Here is a 20,338-nt window from a genome sequence, read left to right on the forward strand (position 1 = left end):
GAGGACATTCCTGCAGGGAAAAATCTGATCAATATTAATGCTACAGACATAAAGGAAGAAGAAGAGACAGATGTGAGTGGTGATGAGCAGTGTAAGGAGGACATTCCCACAGAGAAAGATCTGATCTATATTAATGCTACAGACATAAAGGAAGAGGAAAAGACAGATGTGAGCAGTGAAGAGGAGTGTAAGGACAACATTCCTACAGGGAAAGAGCTAAACAATATTAATGCTACAGACATAAAGGAAGAAGAAGAGACAGATGTGAGCGGTGATGAGCAGTATAAGGAGGACATTCATACAGGAAAAGATCTGGATAATATTAATGCTACTGATATGAAGGAAGAAGAGACAGATGTGAGCGGTGATGAGCAGTATAAGGAGGACATTCCTACAAGTAACCACCCATGTGAGTAGTAACAACTTAATATAGAGACTGTAGTAATTGTGTAGAATTCTTTAATCTCTTTGTCCTGTCTCTTGCTGTATATTCTTCTATTCAGCCAAAATGCAAACTAATGTGATACTACAGCTGGAATATGGAGAAGAAATATCCCTATGTGTACGAGGCCATCACACCCGCTCCCATAGACTTGCACTGAGGGGGCATAGTGTGACATTATGACCCCCGCAGCCCACACCCAGCATTTGGAACTAAATGTTCTGACCACTGGTGCAGTGGAGTACCCCTTTAATCTCCCTGTCCGTTCTCCCTCTGCGGCAGAGCAGCTCATGTCCATGTAACAGGGGACGAGAACTGTGGCCAAGAATTCAATAGAGTTGTGTATTGTAGCAGCAGAAGTGTGCTGGGATAAGGAAGCGCTGGTGGACACGTTCTCTCGTGGACTCTCTGATATTATACAAGATGAGATTGTGGTCAGAGATCTCGAGGAGCTTTTGTCTTTCATTATCCTAATTTACACTAGGTTCAGAGAGAGAGAGAGACCACCATTTTGGGACCCCTTGAGGAGGCCTTCTATCAGATTGTCGCCCTGCCTTTCATGCCCCACCATCCCTCCCTCACCTCCCATGCCCCCCTCACCTCCAATGCCTCCACAATTACACCGCACCATGACCACTACCATTACTACATATAGAGACGGGATAATACTACCGTACTGATACTGAATAAAACACCTGTACTCAGACCACTATCACCTTAACCTTTTAAGGATGCAGGATCCGCCCGCTCCTGTGTTATAAAGCGGGGTCACGCGTGTTGGGCCCAGCACCTAGCAACGACCGGGACTGGTGGCTAATACCGGACATCACTGATTGCGGTGATGCCCGGTATTAACCCTTTAGATGCGGCGATTAAAGTTGATTGCTGCATCTAAAATTTTAAAAAATGCTTCCTGGCAGCTCAGTCAGGCTGATCGGAGACACCGTGATGAAACCGTGGTGTCCTGATCAGCTGTGAGGATGCGGAGGGTCCCCACCTGCCTCCTCGGCGTCCGATCGTTGCTCTATTGCTCCATGCCTGAGAAACAGACAGGAGCAGTGGAGCAACGATAACACTGTTCACACCCCTTTTCCCATTTGCAAACAAAAATGCAAAGAAAAATAAATACAAACATGTGGTATTGCCGCGTGTGTAAATGTCCGAACTATGAAAATATATCGTTAATTATACCGCACAGTCAATGGCGAAGACGTAAAAAAAAATTCCAAAATAGCGTATTTTTGGTCACTTTTTATACCCTAAAAAAATTATAAAAAGCGATCAAAAAGTGAGATCAAAACAATATTAGTACCGATAAAAACTTCAGATCAGGGCACAAAAAATTACCCTCATAGCGCCCCGTACACAGAAAAATAAAAAAGTTATAGGGGTCAGAAGATGACAATTTTAACCCCTTAACGACGCAGGACGTATATTTACGCCGCAATCCCGCCGCAATCCCGCATCATATCGCGACGGTCCCGGCACTCGTCAACGGCCGGGACCCGCGGCTAATACCTCACATCGCCGATCGCGGCAATGTGCGGTATTAACACTTTAGAAGCTTTGACCGCCGTTTCTAAAGTGAAAGTGACCCGGCTTAGTCGGGCTGTTCGGGACTGCCGCGGTGAAATTGCGGCGTCCCGAACAGCTTACAGGACACCGGGAGGGACCTTATCTGCCTCCTCGGTGTCCGATCGGCGAATGACTGCTCCGTGCCTGAGATCCAGGCAGGAGCAGTCAAGCGCCGATAACTCTGATCACAGGCGTGTTAATACACACCTGTGATCTGTGCAAGAGATCAGTGTGTGCAGTGTTATAGGTCCCTATGGGATAATAATGATCAGTATAAGAGATCAGTGTGTGCAGTGTTATAGGTCCCTATGGGAGAGATCAGTGTGTGCAGTGTTATAGGTCCCTATGGGATAACAATGATCAGTATAAGAGATCAGTGTGTGCAGTGTTATAGGTCCCTATGGGATAACAATGATCAGTATAAGAGATCAGTGTGTGCAGTGTTATAGGTCCCTATGGGATAATAATGATCAGTATAAGAGATCAGTGTGTGCAGTGTTATAGGTCCCTATGGGATAACAATGATCAGTATAAGAGATCAGTGTGTGCAGTGTTATAGGTCCCTATGGGACCTATAACGCTGCAAAAAAAAAAGTGTTAATAAAGGTCATTTAACCCCTTCCCTAATAAAAGTTTGAATCACCCCCCTTTTCCCATAAAAAAAATAAAACAGTGTAAAAAAAAATAAAAATAAACATATATGGTATCGTACCGCGTGCGTAAATGTCCGAACTATAAAAATATATCATTAATTAAACCGCACGGTCAATGGCGTACGTGAAAAAAATTCCAAAGTCAAAAAAGCGCATTTTTGGTCACTTTTTATACCATTAAAAAATGAATAAAAAGTGATCAAAAAGTCTGATCAAAACAAAAATCATACCGATAAAAACTTCAGATCACGGCGCAAAAAATGAGTCCTCATACCGCCCTTACTTGGAAAAATAAAAAAGTTATAGGGGTCAGAAGATGACATTTTTAAACGTATAAATTTTCCTGCATGTAGTTATGATTTTTTCCAGAAGTCCGACAAAATCAAACCTATATAAGTAGGGTATCATTTTAACCGTATGGACCTACAGAATAAAGAGAAGGTGTCATTTTTACCGAAATATGCACTGCGTAGAAACGGAAGCCCCCAAAAGTTACAAAATGGCGTTTTTTCTTCGATTTTATCGCACAATGATTTTTTTTTCCGTTTCGCCGTGCATTTTTTGGTAAAATGACTAATGTCACTGCAAAGTAGAATTGGCGACGCAAAAAATAAGCCATAATATGGATTTTTAGGTGGAAAATTTAAAGGGTTATGATTTTTTAAAGGTAAGGAGGAAAAAACAAAAGTGCAAAAACTGAAAAACCCTGAGTCCTTAAGGGGTTAAACATATAAATTTTCATTCATGAAGTTAGGATTTTTTCCAGAAGTATGACAAAATCAAACCTATATAAGTAGGGGATCATTTTAATCGTATGGACCTACAGAATAAACAAAAGGTGTCATTTTAACTGAAAAATGTACTACCTAGAAACGGAAGCCCCCAAAATTTACAAAATGGCGTTTTTAAAAAAAAAATTTGTCCCACAAATATTTTTTTTCTTGGTTTCACTATAGATTTTTTGTAAAATGATTGATGTAATTACAAAGTACAATTGGTGGCGCAAAAAAACAAGGCCTCATATGGGTCTGTAGGTGCAAAATTGAAAGGGGTATGATTTTTAAAAGGTGAGGAGAAAAAAAACTAAAGTGCAAGAACGGAAAAACACTGAGTCCTTAAGGAGTTAAGCCCATTTTCACCTTAACCCCTTAAGGACATAGGGCGTATCCATACGCCCCCGTTTCCAAGTCCTTAAGGACCGAGGGCGTATGGATACGCCCTGAGCATTTCCGGCCCCCGCCGCTAGCCGGAGGGGAGCCGGAGCCGGATGCCTGCTGAAATCGTTCAGCAGGCATTGCGGCATATCGCCCAGGGGGGTCATTATGTCCCCCCATGTCGGCGATTGCCGCAGATCGCTGGACAATTCAGTCCAGCGATCTGTGGCGGATTCCGAATTAATCGGGTCTCCAGTGACCCGATGACCCGGAATTATTGGATGATCGGGGCCGTCAGAGAAGGCCCCGAACAGCCAGAGCCTGCAGGGGTGAGGTGGCACTGGTGCCACCTCACGATCGCCCTGATTCGTCGGCCGGATTACCGGCCGACCAATCAGGGCGCCTGCTGCGGGTGTCACTCCCGCAACCCGCTCCGCCCCTCTTCCAGAGGACGTGAGCGGGTGCGGGACGTGCACCCCGGGTGCTGCAGACCCCGATCCCTGGCGTCCCTGTTGGGATCGGGGCCCCAGGAGCGACGGCGAGGGACTGACGTGTGTGGCGGCATCGTGGAGCAGCAGCAGGAGGTGAGTGACAGCCTCCTGCTGTTGCTTAGCAACAGCTCCCAGCATGCAAAAAGGGCATGCTGGGAGCTGTAGTTATGCAACAGCAGGAGGCAGACCACCACAACTCCCAACATGCCCTTATGGGCATGCTGGGATTTGTAGTTTTGCAACAGCTGGAGGCACATTCTTTCTATGGAAAAGTGTACCTTCAGCTGTTGTATAACTACAACTCCCAGCTTGCACAATCAGCTAAAGTGCATGCTGGGAGTTGTAGTGTTGCATCTGGTGGTTGCATAACTACAACTCCCAGCATGCCCGTTGGTTGTCGGTGACTGCTGAGAGTTGTAGTTTTGCAACAGCTGAAGGCACACTGAGTTAAGTAGCAAACCAGTGTGTCTCCAGCTGTTGCATAACTACAATCCCCAGCATCTTCAGCCAATGTAGTATGCCTCCGGCTGTTGCATAACTACAAGACCCAGCATGCCCTTCCGCTGTCCGTACATGCTGGGGGTTGTAGCTTTTGCAACAGCTGAGTTACCAAACTCGGTGTTTCACAACCTGTGTGTCTCCAGCTGTTGCAAAACTACAACTCCCAGCATGCACTGATAGACCGTACATGCTGGGAGTTGTAGTTTTGCAACAGCTGGATGTCCCCCCCCCCCCCAATGTGAATGTACAGGGTACACTCACATGGGCGGAGGATTACAGTAAGTATCTGGCTGCAAGTTTGAGCTGTGGCAAATTTTCTGCCGCTGCTCAAACTGCCAGCGAGAAACTACTGTGAACCCCCGCCCGTGTGACTGTACCCTAAAAACACTACACTACACTAACACAAAATAAAATAAAAAGTAAAAAACACTACATATACACATACCCCTACACAGCCCCCCCTCCCCAATAAAAATGAAAAACGTCTGGTACGCCACTGTTTCCAAAACGGAGCCTCCAGCGGTTGCAAAACTACAACTCCCAGCATGCACTGATAGACCGTACATGCTGGGAGTTGTAGTTTTGCAACAGCTGGATGTTCCCCCCCCCCCCCCCCCAATGTGAACGTACAGGGTACACTCACATGGGCGGAGGATTACAGTAAGTATCCGGCTGCAAGTTTGAGCTGCGGCAAATTTTCTGCTGCAGCTCAAGCTGCCAGCGAGTAACTAATGTGAACCCCCGCCCGTGTGACTGTACCCTAAAAACACTACACTAACACAAAATAAAAAGTAAAAAACACTACATATACACATACCCCTACACAGCCCCCCTCCCCAATAAAAATGAAAAACGTCTGGTACGCCACTGTTTCCAGAACGGAGCCTCCAGCTGTTGCAAAACAACTACCAGTATTGCCAGATAGCCACTGACTGTCTAGGCATGCTGGGAGTTTTACAACAGCTGGAGGCCCCCTGTTTGGGAATCACTGGTATAGAATACCCCTATGTCCACCCCTATGCAAGTCCCTAATTTAGGCCTCAAATGCGCATGGCGCTCTCACTTTGGAGCCCTGTCGTATTTCAAGGCAACAGTTTAGGGTCACATATGGGGTATCGCCGTACTCGGGAGAAATTGGGCTTCAAATTTTGGGGGGTATTTTCTGCTATTACCCTTTTTAAAAATGTAAAATTTTTGGGAAAACAAGCATTTTAGGTAAAAAAATAAAAAAAATTTTACATATACAAAAGTCATGAAACACATGTGGGGTATAAAGGTTCACTTAACCCCTTGTTACGTTCCCCGAGGGGTCTAGTTTCCAAAATGGTATGCCATGTGTTTTTTTTTTTGCTGTTCTGGCACCATAGGGGCTTCCTAAATGCGGCATGCCCCCAGAGCAAAATTTGCTTTCAAAAAGCCAAATGTGACTCCTTCTCTTGTGAGACCTGTAGTGCGCCAGCAGAGCAATTTTCACCCCCATATGGGGTGTTTTCTGAATCGGGAGAAATTGGGTTTCAAATTTTGGGGGGTATTTTCTGCTATTACCCTTTTTAAAAATGTAAAATTTTGGGGAAACCAAGCATTTTAGGTAAAAAAAAAATATTTTTTTTACATATGCAAAAGTCGTGAAACACCTGTAGGGTATTAAGGTTCATTTTACCCCTTGTTACGTTCCCTGAGGGGTCTAGTTTCCAAAATGGTATGCCATGTTTTTTTTTTTTTTTTTGCTGTCCTGGCACCATAGGGGCTTCCTAAAGGTGACATGCCCCCCAAAAACCATTTGTCGCTCCTTCCCTTCTGAGCCCTCTACTGCGCCCACTGAACACTTTACATAGACATATGAGGTATGTCCTTACTCGAGAGAAATTGGGTTTCAAATACAAGTAAAAATTTTCTCCTTTTTACCCCTTGTAAAAATTCAAAAATTGGGTCTACAAGAACATGCGAATGTAAAAAATGAAGATTTTGAATTTTCTCCTTCACTTTGCTGCTATTCCTGTGAAACACCTAAAGGGTTAAAACACTTACTGAATGTCATTTTGAATACTTTAGGGGGTGTAGTTTTTATAATGGGGTCTTTTATGGGGTATTTCTAATATGAAGACCCTTCAAATCCACTTCAAACCTGAACTGGTCCATGAAAAATTGCGAGTTTGAAAATTTTGTGAAAAAATGTAAAATTGCTGCTGAACTTTGAAGCCCTCTGGTGTCTTCCAAAAGTAAAAACTCATAAATTTTATGATGCAAACATAAAGTAGACATATTGGATATGTGAACCAAAAAAAAATTTATTTTGAATATCCATTTTCCTTACAAGCAGAGAGCTTCAAAGTTAGAAAAATGCAAAATTTTCATTTTTTTCATCAAATTTTGGGATTTTTCACCAAGAAAGGATGCAAGATACCACAAAATTTTACCACTAAGTTAAAGTAGAATATGTCACGAAAAAACAATCTCGGAATCAGAATGATAACTAAAAGCATCAGAGTTATTAATGTTTAAAGTGACAGTGGTCAGAATTGCAAAAAACGCTCCGGTCCTTAAGGTGAAAAAGGGCTCGGTCCTTAACCTCTTCAGGACCCATGACGTATGCATACGTCATGGCCTTTTCCGGTCCCTGCCGCTCGCCGGGCAGAGATCGGAACTGGATGCCTGCTGAAATCCTTCAGCAGGCATCCAGGGCAAACGCCAAGGGGGGCCATGTAGGCCCCCCATGTCGGTGATCGCCGCAAATCGCAAGGGAAATCGCCCTTGCGATCTGCGGCGATACCGGGCTGATCGGGTCTCTGGGACCCGACCGCCCGGTAATTTCGCATGATCCCGGCTGTCGCAGACAGCCAGGACCATGCTGAAGTATCGGAGCGAGGTGGCAAGCCTGCCACCTCCTCCTATACCCTGCGATCTGTTGGTTAGTTAACCGACCAATCGCAGGAGGGGGGGCGGTTACTTCCTCCCGTCCTGCCCGGCCCCTTGAAGTCCGGAGAGGACGGGAGGAAGACCGGAGGATGCGGCGGGGGACGGGGGAGTGCTGGGGACCGGCCCCGGTACTTACCTCGTCCCTGAAGACCCGGATCCTGGCAGCGGCGACAGGTGAGTAGATCTTCAGCCGCGGTCGGGCCCTTTACAGCAATGCACGTCGCCGTAAAGCGACATGCATTGCTGTAATAGGACCCTGTAAACTACAACTCCCAGCATGCCCAGACAGCCCTTGGCGTCTGGGCATGCTGGGAGTTGCAGTTTTGCAACATCTGGAGGTCCACAGTTTGGAGACCACTGTGCCCTTCCAGATGTTGCAAAACTACACATCCTCAGCATGCCCTTACTCTCCAGGCATGCTGGGAGTTGTAGTTCTGTAACATCTGGCCCTTCAGATATTGCAGAACTACAACTCCCAGCATGCCTGGACAGTTTTGGCATACTGGGAGTTCTAGTTTTGCAACATCTGGAAGGGCACAGATTGGGAACCACTGTATTAGTGGTCTGCAAACTGTAGTCCTCCAGATGTTGCAAAACTACAACTCCAAGCATGCTGGGAGTTGTAGTTCGGCAACATCTGGCTCTAAAGATGTTGCCAAACTACTACTCCCAGCATGCCTGAGAATGTTTGGGAGTTGTGGTTTTGCAACAGCTGGAGGCACACTGGTTGGGAAACATTGTTTCCTAACTCAGTGTTTCCCAACCCGTGTGCCTCCAGCTGTTGCAAAACCACAACTCCCAAACATTCTCAGGCATGCTGGGAGTAGTAGTTTTGCAACAGCTGGAGGTCCCCCCCCCCCCCCCCTGTGAATGTACAGGGTACATTCACATGGGCAGGGGGCTTACAGTGAGTATCAGGCTGCAAGTTTGCGATGCAGCAAATTTTGCGCGGCAGCTCAAACTCGCTGTAACCCCCGCCCGTGTGACTGTACCCTAAAAACACTACACACCACTACACTAACACAAAATAAAAAGTAAAAAACACGACATATACGCATACCCCTACACAGCCCCCCGCCCCTCCCCAATAAAAATGAAAAACGCCTGGTACGCCACGGTTTCCAAAATGGAGCCTCCAGCTGTTGCAAAACAACAACTCCCGGTATTGCCAGACAGCCGTTGACTGTCCAGGCATGCTGGGAGTTTTGCAACAGCTGGAGGCACCCTGTTTGGGAATCGCTGGCGTAGAATACCCCTATGTCCACCCCTATGCAAATCCCTAATTCAGGCCTCAAATGCGCATGGCGCTCTCTCACTTTGGAGCCCTGTCGTATTTCAAGGCAACAGTTTAGGGTCACATATGGGGTATCGCCGTACTCGGGAGAAATTGACTAACAAATCTTGGGGGGCTTTTTCTCCTTTCACCCCTTATGAAAAGGTGAAGTTGGGGTCTACACCAGCATGTTAGTGTAAAAAAATAAACTTTTTACACTAACATGCTGGTGTTGCCCTATACTTTTCATTTTGACAAGAGGTAAAGGGGAAAAAAGCGCCACAAAATTTGTAACACAATTTCTCCCGAGTACCGAGATACCCCATATGTGAGCGCAAAGTGCTCTGGGGGCGCACAACAAGGCCCAGAAGGGAGAGTGCGCCATGTACATTTGAGGTGATTTGCACAGGGGTGGCTGATTGTTACAGCGGTTTTGACAAACGCAAAAAAAACAAAACCCCACATGTGACCCCATTTCGGAAACTACACCCCTCACGGAATGTAATGAGGGGTGCAGTGAGAATTTACACCCCACAGGTGTCTGACAGATCTTTGGAACAGTGGGCTGTGCAAATTAAAAATGTTGTACAGCCCACTGTTCCAAAGATATGACAGACACCAGTGGGGGGTAAATGCTCATTTTATGCCTTGTTACGTTCCTCAAGGGGTCTAGTTTCCAAAATGGTATGCCATGTGGGGGTTATTTTGCTGTCCTGGCACCATAGGGGCTTCCTAAATGCCACATGCCCCCCGAGCAAAATTTGCTCTCAAAAAGCCAAATATGACTCCTTCTCTTCTGAGCATTGTAGTTCGCCCGTAGTGCACTTCAGGTCAACTTATGGGGTACCTCCATAATCAGAAGAGATGTGGTTACAAATTTTGGGGGGTATTTTCTGCTATTAACCCTTGCAAAAATGTGAAATTTGGGGGGAAACACACATTTTAGTGATTTTTTTTTATTTTTTTTTACGTATGCAAAAGTCGTGAAACCCCTGTGGGGTATTAAGGCTCACTTTATTTCTTGTTACGTTCCACAAGGGGTCTAGTTTCCAAAATGGTATGCCATGTGTTTTTTTTTTTGCTGTCCTGGCACCATAGGGGCTTCCTAAATGCGACATGCCCCCGAGCAAAATTTGCTCTCAAAAAGCCAAATATGACTCCTTCTCTTCTGAGCATTGTAGTTCACCCATAGTACACCTCAGGTCAACTTATGGGGTACCTTCATACTCAGAAGAGATGGGGTTACAATGTTTGGGGGGTATTTTCTGCTATTAACCCTTGCAAAAATGTGAAATTTGGGGGGAAACACACATTTTAGTGAAATTTTATTTTTATTTTTTTACATATGCAAAAGTCGTGAAACCCCTGTTGGGTATTAAGGCTCACTTTATTCCTTGTTACGTACCTCAAGGGGTCTAGTTTCCAAAATGGTATGCCATGTGGGGGATTTTTGCTGTTCTGGCACCATAGGGGCTTCCTAAATGCAACATGCCTCCCAAAAACCATTTCAAAAAAACGTACTCTCCAAAATCCCCTTGTCGCTCCTTCGCTTCTGAGCCCTCTACTGCGCCCGGCGAACACTTTACATAGACTTATGAGGTATGTGCTTACTCGAGAGAAATTGGTCTACAAATATAAGTATACATTTTCTCCTTCACTTTGCTGTTATTCCTGTGAAACACCTAAAGGGTTAAAACGCGGACTGAATGTCATTTTGAATACTCTGGGGGTGCAGTTTTTATAATGGGGTCATTTGTGGGGTATTTCTAATATGAAGACCCTTCAAATCCACTTCAAACCTGAACTGGTCCATGAAAAATTGTGAGTTTGGAAATTTTGTGAAAAATTGGAAAATTGCTGCTGAACTTTGAAGCCCTCTGGTGACTTCCAAAAGTAAAAACACGTAAATTTTATGATGCAAATATAAAGTGGACATATTGTATATGTGAATAAAAAAAAAAATTATTTGGAATATCCATTTTCCTTACAAGCAGAGAGCTTCAAAGTTAAAAAAAATGCAAAATTTTCAAATTTTTCATAAAATGTTGGGATTTTTCACCAAGAAAGGATGCAAGATACCACAAAATTTTACCACTAAGTTAAAGTAGAATATGTCACGAAAAAACAATCTCGGAATCAGAATGATAACTAAAAGCATTTCAGAGTTATTAATGTTTAAAGTGACAGTGGTCAGAATTGCAAAAAATGGCCGGGTCCTGAGGTGTAAAATGGCTGGGTCCTTAAAGGGTTAAGGGGTTAAAGGGGTACTCCAGTGGAAATTTTTTTTTTTTTTAATCATCTGGTGCCATAAAATTATACAGATTTGTAAATGACTTCTTTTATAAAATCTTAATCATTCCAGTACTTATCAGCTGCTGTATGCTCCACAGGAAGTTTTTGTTTTTTGCACTTTTGCTTTTTTCCTTATGACCTTCTAAAAATCATAATGCGTTCACTTTTGCACCTACAGACCCATATGAGGCTTGTTGTTTTTTGCGTCACCAATCGTACTTTGTAATGACATCAATTATTTTATAACATAATCTGCGGCGAAACAAAAAAAAAATTTTGTGGGGGGGAAATAAAAAAAAAAAACACGCCAATTTGCCTCTTTCTAGGGCTTTAGTTTTTACACAGTGCATTTTTCGGTAAAATTAACACCTTATCTTTATTCTGTAGGTCCAGACGGTTACAAGAATACACAAGTTATATAGGTTTTATTTTATTTTACTACTTTAAAAAATTCATGCACCAACATTAATATGTTTAAAATTGTCCTCTTCTGAGCTCCATAACTTCATATTTTTACGTATACGCGTCTGTATGAGGGTCATTTTTTGCGCCGTGGTCTGTAGTTTTTATCGGTACCATTTCTGTTTTGATGGGACTTTTTTTGTTGCATTTCATTAATATTTTTATAGTATATGAAGTGACCAAAAATGCACAATTTTGAACTTTGGTATTTTTTTACGTGTACACCATCGACCGTGCAGTTTGGCCAACCTTATATTTAAATAGTTCGGCCATTTATGCACGTGGCGGTACCACGTTTTGTTTTGTATATTTTTTTTAAATTACATTTATTTAAAAAAAATGGAAATGGGGATTCAAACTTTTATTAGGGGAGGGGCTTATACACATTTATTAACTTTTTCTTTTTATTTGACACTTTTTTTTTAGCCCCCATAGGGGACTATTACCTGCAATCCTCTGATTGTATATACTGATCAGTGCTATGCCATAACATTGATCATTGTTATCAGTGCTCTGCTGCTTCAGGCTTGGAGCAATAGAACACTGATCAGACGACGAGGAGGCAGGTAAGGGCCCTCCCACCGTCCTCTCAGCTGATCGGGACATCAGGATTTTGTCGTGATAAAGGAATAAAAGGGATGAATAATTGCACCACATCATGACCACCACCATTACCACCATATAATGACGGGATAATACTGCCATACTGATACTGAATAAAACCCCTGTACACAGACCAATATCCCCCATACAGTGCCCCCAGCTCTATACAGGCGCTGCAGACCATATAAGTGATTACAGTGCAGTTACATGTGGTGAATCACAGGGGGCGTCTTCCTGAAGTCGTTCTCTTTCCTTTTCATCCCCACAGAATCTGCCAGAGAAACACGTTAGGCGCCGCACGTTTCCAGCACATTTCCCAATTCTTTCCTACCCTCAGTGCCCTAAATAGTGTAGATAATGCCAGTATGAAGGCAGATAATGGCGGTAGGTAGATAGCATTGGTAGGTAGACGGTGTAGGTAGGTAGTGGTGGAAAGTAGATAGATCATTTTACCACCCAACAAAAAAAAAATACATCATTTTGTGGGCTTCCATTTTTATGCAGTGCACTTTTCCCCCCACGTCTCCACGACAGCACCCATGAGATTATCTCCTCCTCCTGATTGGGACAGGAAAAACACTGAGAGGTTAAATTCCCCACCCCTTCCTCTCCACACCAGTGTTTTTTCCTGTCCCTGTCAGGGAAGGAGCTGAGAGGTGCAGGGGGGTCTTCTCTCCTGCATGAAAAAAATTGGAAGGTCCTTACTGGGGCCTTGCAGACTCGGGGTGCTGGCACAGCACACCCCCTGTCTTGTTCTCTCCCATAGGTCCGGTCCGTGCTGTGGGTCCACTCCGGGAGTATGGAGCAGAGAAAACTCTGCGGGAGCACTGCAGGTGCTGGCGGCGTTCTTGCAGCGGACTCTGCTCTTATTGTGTCCAGGGCTTTGCCTCACGCGAGCGCTTCCTTGTTTAAAAGTCCCGATGAGCAGTCTGCAGAATCTCCTTCCAGCCGGAACGATGGTGTCTGACGTCACTTCCAGCCGCCATAGGTCGCGGAATTTGAATCTGGAGACCGGCTTTTTTCCTATAAGAAGCCCCTCTCCCAGATGGAAGCTGCTCTACCTGATTCCAGCGTTTGTTATTACAAGGCTGCATCATGAGCTCGCCTACAAAGATTCCAGATCCTCCAGCGGTCCAAGGATCAGTGAATACTGAGGGCCTATGGGTTCTCCCTGGCCTATCTTCGTTTGCGTGGTGTTTTATCCTTCTCTTCCTTCTAATTGCAAGGAGACAAGGATTCTGCAGGTTCTTCTGTTAAATCAAAAAAATCAAAACCAAAAAAAATGTGTAATGTGCTATAAAGAGTTTCCTTAATCTGCTTATAAACTTCTGTGTAAAGCATGCATGGCATCAGCGGTTAAAGATGATTCTCCCACACTCATGCAAGAAATTAACTCCATGATTCATTCAGAGATTCACTCTGCATTGGCTTCTTTTACACCTATTACCCCTGTGGCATCTACTATGGTTCATGTCTCAGCTGTAAAAAAAGACCAAAACTGTATCCTTTTCGGATTCTGAAGAAAGTGTATCTCCAGAATGGAGAATATGTGGAAAATCCTCATGAAGAGGAAGATTCTTCTTTGAATTCTGACTATATCGAATCCTTAATTAAGTCCTTTCGTACTACCTTGAATTTAGAGGAAGTTCAGGAGACTAAGTCTATCCAGGATGAGCTTTTTGGAGGCCTAGGAGACAGGAAATCCTGTACGTTCCCTGTTCATGCGAATTTACATAAAATTATTAAGGATGAATGGGCAAAGCCAGAAAAGAATGCTATTATTCCTAGGGGGTCTAAAAAGGTGATATCCCTTTGATGACGCAGACTCTACTACCTGGGACACGATACCATTAGTAGACGTCTCGGTTGCTAAGGTAGCAAAGCGTACCTCTCTGCCTTTCGAGGATGCTACACAACTTAAGGATCCCATGGATAAAAAGGCAGAGAGTTTGCTTACAAAGAACTGGGAAGCTGCTTCTTCACTGTTAAGGCCTCTACCTGTGTGGACAGAACTTTAGGAGTTTGGTTAGACCAACTGGAATACCACCAGTCTGATACCCATAAAGACCAAATTTTGGAATCCTTGCCTCTGCTCAAAATGGCATCTAATTTTTTATCAGATGCCTCTGCAGAATCGGTAAAACTTGCTTCTCATACTGCTGTTTTGTCCAATACCACTAGGCGTGTACTGTGGCTAAAATCTTGGTCGGGAGACATGACTTCAAAAAGTAAACTCTGATCCCTTCCTTTCCATGACATTTTTTTATTTGGTCCAGAGCTGGATTCTATATTGGAAAAAGCAGCAGACAAGAAAAAAGGACTATCCTTAGATAAGGTCCAACCTATGAAATCTCCTTTTCGTATTTTTTCCCAGTCAGACCAATCTTTCAGAGGAGGTAAAGGGAAAACAGGATGGTGGTCTTACAGGAATAGGGGTAGAAATATCTTCACTAACCCCGGTCAGTCCTCTTCCAACCCTAAACAATGACGCCAGGCCAGAGGGGGGATCAAGTTGTCATCACCTCCCCCTCCGAGATACGTTGTTACTAGTCAGAGTCCAAAAAATTTGTGGTTTACAAAAAATTCAAGATTGAATCTGTAAAATCTGCAGTTCAGTTGATAAAGAATGGGACGGTGATGGCGACAATCGATCTTCGAGATGCTTATTACCATATTCCTATCCATTCAAATTCCCAAAAAATTTTGCGATTTGCCATCCAGTGGGGGTCCAGTGTCCGCCACTTTCAGTTTGTCTGTCTCCCATTCGGCCTGTCATCTGCGCCTTGAATTTTCATCAAGGTCTTGGCAGAGGTGGTTGCCCTTCTCAGGAAAGAGTCTATTCTAATTATTCCTTATCTAGACGACATTCATTTACAAAGAACTATTCTTGTTCTCCAGAAGTTGGGCTGGATTCTAAATGTGGACAAATCAGATCTTATTCCCAGTCAGAGGAAGATATTCCTGGGTACCCTCTTGGATTCAAGGATTCAGACCTCCTTTCTTCTGGATTCCAAGAGGGTATTACTGCAGGCATTAGTGTCCCGGTTCCTATCCTTCCACTTTTGTACAATCAGGACGGCAATGTCCACTCTGCGTCATATGACATCATGTATCCAATCTTTAGCTTGGGCTCAGTTTCACTCCAGGCCTCTACAAAAGTGGATTCTAGCCATTTGGGACAAGTCTCAGAAGTCTTTAGACAAAAGAGTGATAATTCCCTCTCAAGTAAAAAGCCATCTAAGAAAAAATTAGAGAAGGGAGTAGGTTGGTTCCAGACAAACCAGTTACTCATAACAACAGATGCCAGTGCAGGGGAATGGGTGCTCACTCAGAGATTCGAGTAGTCCAAGAAAAGTGGGATCCTCAGACAGCAAGGAAGTCTTCCAACTTCAGAGAGCTACTGGCAATATGGATGACACTCCAAGAACTGGAGGAAAACTGCAAGAATCGCCATATCCTCATTTACTCGGACAACATGACTGCAGTGGCCTTTATAAGATGTCAGGGGGGTCCAAGACATACAGCTCTTCAATCAATTTCTCATCAAATATTTTATTGGGCAGAAAACAAAGTACTTTCGATATCAGCAATCCATCTCAGAGGGATCTGGAACTTAGAGGCGGACTTCCTGAGCAAACATATATTAGACCAGGGGGAATGGTCTCTAGCCCCGTGGATGTTCAGTATGATTATGGAGAGATGGGGGGTTCCTCAAATAGATCTGTTTGCAACCAGGATAAATCACAAGATGGATCTATTCTATTCCTTAAATCCAAAAGACTCTCCTCTAGCAGTAGATGCTTTGGCTCAGGATTGGACATTCAGTATGGGATATGCATTTCCTCCCCTACCTCTGATATCTCGGGTCCTTCAAAAACGAATGAACTGCCATTGCATTCTAATCCTAGTAGCCCCATACTGGCCAAAGAAAAGCTGGTTTTCTCGACTAAAAACTCTAAGTATAGAGGATCCCATCTGCCCTTTCATCGTCAGATGAAAAACCTCAGCTTGACAGCATGGAAATTGAAAAGTCCATTCTGCTGAAGGAAGGTTTCCCTGAAAAGGTAGTAAATACACTTCTATCTAGCCATAAAGATACTACCTCTAGAATCTATGCTAAAACTTGGAAGAAGTTTATTTCTTTGTGTGGAGATTCTTTTTCTATCAACACTCCGGTGATTCCAAAAATTCTAGACTTCCTTCAGCAGGGATTTGATTTAGGTCTTTCCCCTAGTTCCCTCAAAGTACAGGTTTCTGCTCTCAGTGCTCTCTATCATGTAAAATTGGCTGATAACATGTGGATTTCAAGATTTATTAAAGCGTCCAGCAGACTCAGACCTAAGACTTTAAATATCTGTCCTCAGTGGAATTTAAATACAGTTCTAGCGGCTCTTCCTCTGGATCCCTTTGAGCCTCTGGATTCTATTTCTGAAAAATGTTTGACTCTGAAAACTATATTTTTAATTGCCATCACTACAGCTAGGAGAGTAGGTGAAATTCAGGCTCTTTCTATCCGGGAGCCTTATATCAGAATTTTGGATGACAAAATCATTTTTAAGCTTTATCCTAACTTCCTTCCTAAAGTTGTCTCTACCTTTCATAGATCACAGGATATTGTGGTTCCATCCTTCTGTTCAAATCCAAAAAATGACTTAGAAAAATCATATAGTCTCTTGGATTTTAGAAGAGCTGTTCTCCTTTACATTGAAAGAACTAGTCAGTGGAGGAAGGATGATAATCTGTTTATTCAGTTTGCTGGCCCTAATAGAGGCAAGAAAGCCTCTAGGAGTTCTATAGCCAGATGGATTAAGACCTCAATTTCAGAGGCTTATGTGGCCCGAGGTAAAGCCCCTCCTATACAATTGAAGGCCCATTCTACTAGAGCAATTTCCTCATCATGGGCAGAGAGAGCAGGAGCTTCTGTAGAACAGATTTGCAAAGCTGCCACTTGGAAAAAACTTAATACTTTTTCCAGACATTATAGAGTTCACATTTTGTCTTCTGAGGATATGGCCTTTGGACGTAAAGTTCTCAGTGCTATAGTCCCTCACTAATAAATTCTTTGGTATTTCTCATGGGTGCTGTTGTGGAGACGTGGGGGGAAATGGTGAATTATACTCGCCCATAATTCCTTTTCTGGAAGTCTCCACGACAACTCCCATACATCCCACCCTTTGGTTTTTTATTGTGGTGTTTTATTGTACTTTTTTTCCTTTTCCTTCTGCGTTCTTTATAAATATGTACAAAGAAAGTTCCAACTGGCACTACTGTAATTGCTGTGGAGTGTTGCAAAAGTCCTGTGCCGAGTTCTAGGTCACTTATGGTAGCCTGTGGTGGTGCTCAGCGTACCAAAGTCAACACAACCGTAGTATACTTCAATGGAAGAAAAGAAAGTAGACGGCAACTCACCAAATGTAGCTTTAGGCTTCTTTTATTGTAGCCGGTTGTAGCAGAAGAAGCACAGTATTGTGTGAAACGGACGTCGCTCTCTGCATGTGAGTTTGCACTTGTTTGTTCACCTGCTACAATAAAAGAAGCCTAAAGCTACGTTTGGTGAGAATCATTGGTGGTGCAATACAGTGTAAGATCGGTCCCACAAAAACAAGCTCTTAAACCCAGTGTAGATGGGAAAAGAAAAGAGTTTAGGCTGGGAGGAGAGGAGGGAAAAAAAAGAAAAACACAAAAGCTTAAATATCCTGGGATGTTAAGGGTTAATACTGATAAAATCTGTTTTATTCTTGGCAGATTCTTGTACCAGGAGATCAGAGGAGAATCTTATATCTTCAGATTATAAAGCAGATGATGATATCACACAAGATACATATGAAGAACATTCCATTATCCCAGATACACCCTCAGCCCTTCACAGCCAAGATCTGTCATCTCATCCTTATATACAGGTCCTGTCTTCTCATTCATCACAGGATGTTCAGCAAAAAAACGGTCACAGAAGGGATGTTGGACATCAACGAGCTCATACAGGAAAGAAACCATATTCATGCTCAGAATGTGGGAAATGTTTTCCTTTTAAATCACGTCTTGTTGTACATCAAAGAAATCACACAGGAGAGAAGCTATTTTCATGCTCAGAATGTGGGAAATGTTTTCCTTTTAAATCCGGTCTTGTTGTACATCAAAGAACTCACACAGGAGAGAAGCCAATTTCATGCTCAGAATGTGGAAAATGTTTTACTAGGAAATCACATCTTATTCAACATCAAAGAACTCACACAGAAGAGAAGCCATTTTCATGCTCAGAATGTGGAAAATGTTTTACTCGGAAATCACATCTTATTCAACATCAAAGAACTCACACAGGAGAGAAGCCATTTTCATGTTCAGAATGTGGGAAATGTTTTACTTTAAAATCAAGTCTTGTTCAACATCAAAGCGCTCACACAGGAGACAAGCCATTTTCATGTTCAGAATGTGGGAAATGTTTTACTCTGAAACCAAATTTTATTAAACATCAAAGAACTCACACAGAAGAGAAGCCATTTTCATGCTCAGAATGTGGGAAATGTTTTACTGTAAAATCAAGTCTTGTTCAACATCAAAGAGCTCACACAGGAGAGAAGCCATTTTCATGTTCAGAATGTGGGAAATGTTTTACTGTAAAATCAAGTGTTGTTCAACATCAAAGAGCTCATACAGGAGACAAGCCATTTTCATGTTCAGAATGTGGGAAATGTTTTACTGTAAAATCAAGTTTGGTTCAACATCAAAGAACTCACACAGGAGATAAGCCATATTCATGTTCAGAATGTGGGAAATGTTTTACTTTTAAATCCGGTCTTGTTGTACATCAAAAAACTCACACAGGAGACAAGCCATTTTCATGTTCAGAATGTGGGAAATGTTTTACTCTGAAACCAAATCTTATTCAACATCAAAAAACTCACACAGAAGAGAAGCAATTTTCATGCTTAGAATGTGGGAAATGTTTTACTCAGCAATCACATCTTATTCGACATCAAAGAACTCACACAGGAGAGAAGCCATTTTTATGTTCAGAATGTGGGAAATGTTTTGCTCTGAAATCAAGTCTTGTTGTACATCAAAGAACTCACACAGGAGAGAAGCCAATTCAGAGCAGTAAATGATGCAGATAACACATCTATATATTATCCATGTACATAGGATATCTGACATTTATACATATATCATATACTGCATCTCCAAACTTGTTACCAATTGTTAATAAAAGTTTTCTTTCTTATATTATTTATTATTCTTATAATCATCTCCGCACACTGGACTTATAATAAATGTAATATTGTCCCTGACGTTGTATATAGGGAATGTAACGTGTCAGTGTTGTCCCCGCCCCCTTCTCATTATGATTATAGAGACTTTAATTCAAGGCATCAGACAGGATCCGCGCGTCTCCCTTGAAGATCGTCTCTTCTGAACATAAGACGCTGCAGATACTTTTATTTATCACAAACCCTAGACCAGCGTTTCCCGTCTTGACGTCTATTTTCGGTCTCAAATCTTAAAATCCATTTTTCTATATGAGAAGTCGTCAATATCTCAGCGTCCCTGTTACGCCGAGCGCTCCGGGTCCCCGCTCCTCCCCTGAGCGCTCGCTACACTCTCCTCACTGCAGCGCTCCGGTCAGATCCACTGACCCGGGGCGCTGCGATACTGCCTCCAGCCGGGATGCGATTCGCGATGCGGGTAGCGCCCGCTCGCGATGCGCACCCCGGCTCCCGTACCTGACTCGCTCTCCGTCGGTCCTGTCCCGGCGCGCGCGGCCCCGCTCCTTAGGGCGCGCGCGCGCCGGGTCTTTGCGATTTAAAGGGCCACTGCGCCGCTGATAGGCGCAGTGGTTCCAATTAGTCTGATCACCTGTGCACTTCCCTATATCACCTCACTTCCCCTGCACTTCCTTGCCGGATCTTGTTGCCATCGTGCCAGTGAAAGCGTTTCCTTGTGTGTTCCTAGCCTGTGTTCCAGACCTCCTGCCGTTGCCC

At 43.5% G+C, this 20,338-nt stretch overlaps 1 protein-coding gene across 1 annotated transcript; it reads left to right on the forward strand.

Moving 5' to 3' along the window:
* Positions 1-271: 271 nt before the first annotated feature.
* LOC130298122 (zinc finger protein OZF-like) lies at positions 272-19,881 on the forward strand. Its single transcript, XM_056551019.1, has 2 exons — positions 272-409; positions 18,108-19,881. Exons 1-2 carry the CDS (start codon positions 337-339, stop codon positions 19,463-19,465), a joined length of 1,431 nt encoding a protein of 476 aa, XP_056406994.1. The 5' UTR covers positions 272-336; the 3' UTR covers positions 19,466-19,881.
* Positions 19,882-20,338: the final 457 nt, after the last annotated feature.

This window comes from Hyla sarda (genome assembly GCF_029499605.1).
Source record: "Hyla sarda isolate aHylSar1 chromosome 1 unlocalized genomic scaffold, aHylSar1.hap1 SUPER_1_unloc_22, whole genome shotgun sequence".
Classification (NCBI taxonomy): domain Eukaryota; kingdom Metazoa; phylum Chordata; class Amphibia; order Anura; family Hylidae; genus Hyla; species Hyla sarda.